Source organism: Fukomys damarensis, unplaced genomic scaffold (assembly GCF_012274545.1).
Source record: "Fukomys damarensis isolate Sample0158 unplaced genomic scaffold, DMR_v1.0_HiC HiC_scaffold_18, whole genome shotgun sequence".
NCBI lineage: Eukaryota > Metazoa > Chordata > Mammalia > Rodentia > Bathyergidae > Fukomys > Fukomys damarensis.
In genome coordinates this window covers 2999053-3006711 of record NW_022900930.1, presented here as the reverse complement: position 1 = coordinate 3006711, position 7659 = coordinate 2999053, and the positions used below count along the sequence as shown (strand labels likewise).

General features: G+C 34.5%; 1 protein-coding gene across 1 annotated transcript in view; it reads left to right on the top strand.

Annotated features, from left to right (window-relative positions):
* The first annotated feature begins 6026 nt into the window (after nucleotides 1-6026).
* The window catches only part of LOC104857336 (disintegrin and metalloproteinase domain-containing protein 32), a 96575-nt gene continuing 94942 nt past the window's right edge, over nucleotides 6027-7659 (top strand). Inside the window, exon 1 of the mRNA XM_010617166.2 lies at nucleotides 6027-6050. Within this exon, the coding sequence (XP_010615468.1) occupies nucleotides 6027-6050 (24 nt within the window). The remainder of the gene's footprint in view (nucleotides 6051-7659) is intronic.

The window sequence follows — 7659 nt, the reverse complement described above, 5'->3', positions numbered from 1 at the left end:
AAATAAAAAAAAAAAAAAAAGAGAAAAAAAAAAAAAAAAAAAAAAAAAAAAAAAGAGAAACCTTTGCCAAAGCAGTTAGGCAATAGAAAGAAAATGCATGCAAATAGAAAGGAAGAAGTCAAATTATCTCTATTTGCTCATCATATGATACTAAACTCAAAAGTACCTAAAAACTTCAGCAGATGCAAAGGTAGTAGCCAGAGAGCCACCCAGATAGCATCAGTAAGTGTGCAGAGATCCCAGCAAAAAGCTCACACAGACCAGAGTGGTGTGAGTATGCACAGGTTCCAAGCAGCCCAATCAGGGACACACACAGACACCAGCAGCTTGGGTCCCAGCCAAAGGCCCACCTGAAAAACAGTTGTGTAGGCATCCAGGCCACAGCCAGAGGCCTGTCCAGATACCATTGGTAAGTGTTCACAGACCCTAACCAGAAGTACACACCCAGAGAAGTGAGGCATATAGGACTCCAACTAAAAAAATTTAAACCTAGGCATATAATAGTCAAGATTCCAGAAAGCAAACAGAAGAACAAAATACTATAAGCAGTTAGAAAAAAAACAAATCACATACAAAGGAAAGCCCATCAGAGTCACAGCAGACTTCTCAACACAAACCCTCAAAAGAAGAGCCTGGAGAGAAGTATTTCAAGCCCCAAAAGGAAAACAATTGATATAACCTGCAAAACTATTTTCCAAAATTGATGGAAAAATAAGATACTTTGATGAAAAAGAACACCTGAAGAACTTCATGAATACCAAACCGGAACTCCAAAAAATTTTAAACAATATCCTAGGAAAGGACAATGAGGAACACAGCCCTATTAAACCCAGCAGAATGAATCCATCAGGGAAGATAAGAAATTAAATGCAAAAGGGAAGAATCCAACAACAGGAAAGGTCATGACAAGTTTATGTCAATATATATCAGTTATAACCATCAAATTAATGGTCTCAATTCACCAATCAAAAGAAAGAGACTAGCAGAATGGATCAGGAAGGAAGATCCAAAAATATGCTGCATATAAGAAACACAATTCAAGAAGAAACTCACAGGCTGAAAGTTAAAGGGTGAAAAGCAATACTCAATGTGACAGGAACCTGAAACAAAGCAGGAATAGGTATCCTATTTGCAGATTAAATGGATTTCAAACACTAAGAGGGACACAGAAGGTCACTGCATCCTTGTAAAAGGAACAATCCAAGAGGAAGAGATGATAATCATAAGTATACATGCACAAAATACTAGTGCATGCAACTACATAAAACAATATTAATGAACATGAAAACTCAAATAAGCACTAATACAATAGTATTGGGAGATCTCAATACCCCACTGTCACAAATAGACTGAATGAAGAAATGAACAACAAAATACTAGAACTCAACCAAACTCTTGAAAAATGTAATAAACTATATTAATAGAGCCAAGGAAAAACCATACGATGTTCTCAATAGATGCAGAAAAATTATATAGCCACAAAATCCAACACCCATTCATGATAAAAATCCTACAGAAAATTGGAATAGATGGTCTTTATCTCAACCTGATAAAAGCCATCAACCAAACTCTTGAACAAATTAACTTAACAGATGTTTACAGAGTGTTCCACCCCATAAAATCAAATACACATTCTTTTTGGTTGCACATGGGTCATTATCCAAAATAAACTACATACTTGCTCATAGAACATACTTAAGTAAGTGCAAAGGAATTGAAGTTATGCCTTGTATATTATCAGACCATAGTGCGATGAAACTGGAGGTCAACAGCAAAAGAAACCACAAATATTTCATAAACACCGCGAAATTGAACAACATACTATGGGATACCCAATGGATCACAGAGGAAATTAAAGAAGAAATCAGAAAGTACAATTAAATAACAATCCCAATACAACATATCAGAATTCATGGGACACAAAGACAGCAGTCTTATGAGGGAAATTAATAACAGTGAATACTTATTTTAAGAAAAGACATTGAGCTCAAATAAACAACCTAATGCGGAATCTCAAACTTCTAGAAAAAGAAGAGCAGGACAAACTCAAAGCTCACACAAGGGAGGAAATTATAAGATCAGAGCAGAAATCAATGCAATGGAGACTAAGAGAATGACTCAAAAAATCAATAAAGAAAAAGTTGGTTCTTCAAAAGTGCAAACAAAATTGATGAATACTTAGCCACCCTTATCAAGAAAAAAAAAAGGAAAGAAAAGGCCCACATCCATGCAATTATGAATGAAAATGGTGAAATTACAACAGACCCAGCAGAAATCCAGAGGATAGTCAACTACTTTGAGAACCTACATGCCAATGAGATGGAAAACACAGTAGAAATGGACAGATTTCTAGATAGATATGAATTACAAAAGTTGAACAAAGACCTAAAGATTCTAAGCAAACCAATGTGAATCAATGAAATTGAAAATTTCATTAAAAACTTATCAACAAAGAAAAGCCAGGGTCCTGATAGCTTCGCTGCTGAATTCTACAAAACATTTAGAGAACTATTGGCACTAATGTTTAAACTCTTTAATGAAATTGAAAGGAAGTGATACTCCAAAATTTATTCCTTGAAGCAAGCATCACCTTGATCCCCAAAGCAGCAAAAGAATTAAGCAAAAAAAGGGAAGTATAGGCCAATTGCACTAATGAACATAGATGCAAAAATCCTTAATAAAATACTGGCAAACAGAATGCAGAAGATCATCAAGAAGATCATACACCCTGATCAAGTGTGATTCATCCCAGGGATGCAGGGATGGTTCAACATATGCAAATCAATAAATGTAATACATTATATTAATAGAGCCAAGGACAAAAACAATATGCACAAAAAGTGTTTGACAAAAGCCAACATCCATTCATGATAAAAAAATACACTACAGAAGATTGGAATAGATGGTCTCTATCTCAACCTAATAAAATCCATCTATGAAAAACTAACAGCCAATACTAAATGTTCAAAAACAAATCCTTCATGCTAAAGTCAGGAATAAGACAAGGATGTCTGCTATCACCACTCCTGTTCAATATTGTTTTGGAAATATTAGCCACAGTAATTAGACAAGAGAATGAAATAAATGGAATAAAGATAGGAAACAAAGAAGTTAAACTGTCATTATTTGCAGAAGACATGATACTTTATATATATAAGACCCCAAGAACTCCACCACAAGCCTTCTAGACTTAATAACCAAATTCAGTAGAGTAGCTGGATACAAGGTCAACACACACACACACACACACACACACACAAATCAATAGCTTTCTTGTTCAGGGACAACAGACTCACTGAAAGAGGATCTGGAGAAATATCTCCTTTCACTATAACATCCAAAAAATGAAATACCCAGGAATCAAACTAAGGAAAGAAATCAAAGACCTCTACTCTGAAGTCTGACTATAGCACTCTGAAAAAAGAGATTGAAGAGGATACCAGAAAATGGAAAGATACCCTTTACCCCTGGGTTAGAAGAACCAGTATAGTGAAAATGGCCATACTTTCCAAAACGGCTATATAGTGAATATTATTCCAATTGTATTTCCAACCATACACTTCACAGAGCTTGCGAAAGCAATCCAAAAATTCATTTGCAAAAGCAAGAGACCTAGAATACCAAAAGCAATTCTAGGCAATGAAGACAAGATGGGGGTATCACAATCCTCAACTTAAAATTATACTATGAAGCTACTGTGATAAAACAGCCTGGTACTGGCAGAGAAACAGAACCGAGGATTAGGAGAACATATTAGAAGATGAAAAAAACAACTCCAGACACACTCAGCCACCTCATCTTCGACAAAGGAGCCAAACATCCTCCCTGGAGGAAAGACAGCCTCTTTAATAAATGGTGCTGGGAAAACTGTGTTTCAACTTGCCAAAGATTAAAACCAGACCTATATCTCTCACTATGTGCTAAAATTGAAATGGACTAAAGACCTAAATATTAATACATAAGCACTAAACCAGCTGGAAAAACTCTTGAAGGTAGAACTCTTGAAGACATTGGCATGGGAAAAGATTTCATGAACAAAACCTCAGTTGCATGTGAACTAGCACAAAGATTCAACAAGTGGCATCTCTTTTTATTGAAAAACTTCTGCACAGCAAGAGAAATCACCCAACAGCATAAAGAGACAACCCACAATGTGGGAAAAATTTTTCCCAGCTGTTCCTCAATCAAAGGTCTATTATCTAGAATATATAAAGAACTTTCAAAAAAATCAGTCCTCTGAGATTTACTCAACCCAAAAATGGGCATATGAAATGAACAGACATTTCTCAGACAAGAAGTAGAAATAGCAAATAAACACATGAAAAAATGCTCAACATCACTGGTCATTGTAGATATGCAAATGAAAACAAGACTGAGATTCTATCTCGCTCCAGAAAGAATGGCTGCTATCATGAAATCAACCAATAACAAATTCTTAAGTGGGGGCTGTGTGGAAAAAGGAACACTTCTCCACTTTTGTTGGTAGTGTAACTGGTACAACCACTGTGGAAATCAGTATAAACATACATCAAAGAACTAAGATTAGAGGTCCCCTTTGACAAAGCTATCTATCCGTCTTCTGGGTATCTTCCCAAAAGAATTAAAAGACTCATATCACAGTGATATATGTGCACTCTTGTTTATAGTGGCACAGGTTGTAATAGCTAAAACTTGTAGCTGTATTTTAAGTTTATTGATCTACCATCTAATTAGCTGCAATGCTTCCATGTTCATTTTTCTGTCTGGAAGATGTACATACTGGTGGGAATGGGGTATTGGTGTCACTCAATCATTTGTGTTAGGCCTTGTCTCTTTTATCTCCCACGGTATTTTTATAGTTTATTTCTTTGACATTTAGTGCATATATAATTATCTTCCATATATTTTTATCAACCTTAGTTGTGTGTTTTGACTAATCTGTGTTTTCAGTATAATTTATCAGGTACAGATGCAGCTATTTTTAGTTACTTTGAATTTCACTTGATTGGAATATCACTCTTTATCCTTTCCCTTTCGATATGTATGTCTGTGCTGGTGAGGTGTTATTTTTTAAGGAAGCAGAATGTTGAGTATTTTTCTAAATCCAAACTTCTAGTCTGCATGTTTTAATTGGGAACTCAAACCAGTTACATTCAGGGTTATTACTGAAAGACATGTACCAGCTTTTGTCATTTGACTTCTCTTTTGGTTGTTTTGAATATTCTGTATTCACCTCTTTCCCCTAAATAATCATGTTTGATGATTTTCTACTTTTCATTTGCTTATCTCCCCTTTGAGTGAAATTATTTTTTCCCATGGTCTTTTTGAGGTTATTTATCTTAAATCCTTTTACTGGTGCAGGATTACTTTGAGTACCTAGAAGTATTCTAAGGCGCATTCATCGGTTGTAAATTCTTTTAGTTTTTGTTCATCTTTGAAAGTATTTCTCCTTCAATTCTAAAGGATAATTTGCAAGATACGGTAATCTAATTTGACAATTCTTTTCATCTAGGGATTGAAAGACATCATCCCATGCTTTCTTGGCCATTAATTTCTTCATTCCTAAGAAATCTGCTCTTGCTCTCCTGCATTTGCCTTTATACTGTAAATGACTTGACATTTTTGTCTTGTAGCTCTCAGGAGTCTTTGTTCAGTACTTTTGGCAGTATGGTGTGTAGAGGTTTTTGGGGCTTCATCTACTTGGTTTTGATTTTCAGGTACTAAGAATAAAATGCAAGGCCTCCTACAGTAGGTAAACAACCTACTACTGAGCTACACCTCCAGTCTTTATTTTCTGTTGTGGCTTGTGCTTTTGTCATATTACCAAATCCAAAATCATTACTTTCCTCGATGTGTGCATATAAGACTACACTTTTAGTTCTTGTGTTTGTTTATCCATTTGGCTTAACTTTCACATATAATTTGAGGTAGGTGTTCACCTTAATTCTTTTGCATGTGAAAATCCATTTATCAGAGTGCTATTTCTGAGACTATTCTATTCCCATTGAATAGACTTTGTATTCTTGTAAAAAATTATTTGTCCATAGATGTATAGATTTTCAGACTTCCAGGTTTGTTTTATTATAATGATACCTATCATTATGTCAGTATTACATTATTTCAATAGTGTCACACATTAGTAAAATTGAATTGTGGAATTTTACTGATGTGCGACATTATTGAAACAATGTAATAATAATAATCTACTCCAACTTTGTTCTCTTTCCCACAAGGTTTTGGTTATTCCAGTCCCACTGTTATTCCATTTAATTTTAGGATTTTTTAATTTCTACAAAAAGAGGCTGTTAGGCTTTTCATAGAGACTCTGTGGAATTTATAGGTAAAATGGGGTATTTTCACATCTTAACTAATTATTTTTCTATTTATTTAAATCCACTTTGATTTCTTTTAGCAATGTCCTATAGTGTACAGGGCACAACTCTGTCACCACCTTAATTAAGTTTACTTCTGCATATGTTTTTCTTGTGAATGCCACTGTAAAGTTAAGTTGCTAATTTCTTTTTTTGGTTATTCATTGATGCTGTACTAAAACACAATGGAGTTTTGCACTTTTAACTTGTACAGTTTTTTAAAGTAACTTTCTTAAGTATTTGGGATTTTTGTGGGTGTACACACAATCACAACATCAGCTAATAAACACGCTTTCACTTCCTTTCCAGTTAGGTGCCTTGTTTTATTGTGTTGTTTAGGTCGTCTGATGCTATAGTGCACAGCAGGATAACTTGGGCATTCTTTCCTGATTCTTGATTTTAAGGAAAAGCATCCAGTGTCCATTACAGTACTTTAAAAAATTTCCCAACATTCTTCTAGATGACATCTTTCATTGTTGATAATACCAAGTATTTAGGTTATCAGCTTTTGTGAGCCAGGGTATTTCTGAATAACCTTGGGAAAGATAATTTCTCATCTCAAAAGTATTTTTTGTATTAATACAGCAATATTAACACTTTTTCTTGGTGATCATTGACCTGATAGAGCATTTGCTTTTGTCCTTATGTTGGCTCTTGTGACTATAATATACTGGATTTTTAATTTTATAAAATACTTGTCTTTTAACTGGAGATATTATTTACATAAACTCTGTTACCAATAGTTTTCTATCATTTTATTTTGTGCTTTCATTATTTTTGTTTCTTTGCCACATCTGTTTTCTTTTGTATTCTTTCAGGGTTATGTAGTTTCCCTTATGTCACACTTCATTTTTCTCCTGTGTGCTTAGGCAAATCTTCAGTTAATTACATACAAAAACAAATCTCTTTTAGAGGTCTTCCTACACTTTTTCACTTGCATATGTAATGTAATGTGTAAAGCTGTGTTTATTTCCAAACAGTATGAGGACCTTAGCGTGCCTTGATCCTGATCACCTCTTCTCAATATGCCACTGTCTGGCATTTTAAATAGTCTTTGGTTTTTATTATTTTAGTTTATTAGTTCATTGTGTAGTACGCGAAGTTGACTTTCCTTGTGTGGAGTTGGTACCTAACACATCGTTGTTCCTTTTTTTTTTCTTTCCCATGGACTTCTTGCATTTATTTGAAGAGGAGAGAGATCAGGAAACCAGAAACGTTACAAACTCAAAGATTAGTGGCACACAGAAGGCAAACGTCAGGGGTTATTTGTAGGAAAACAAAGGAGATTCTTAAAAAAAAAAAAAAAAAA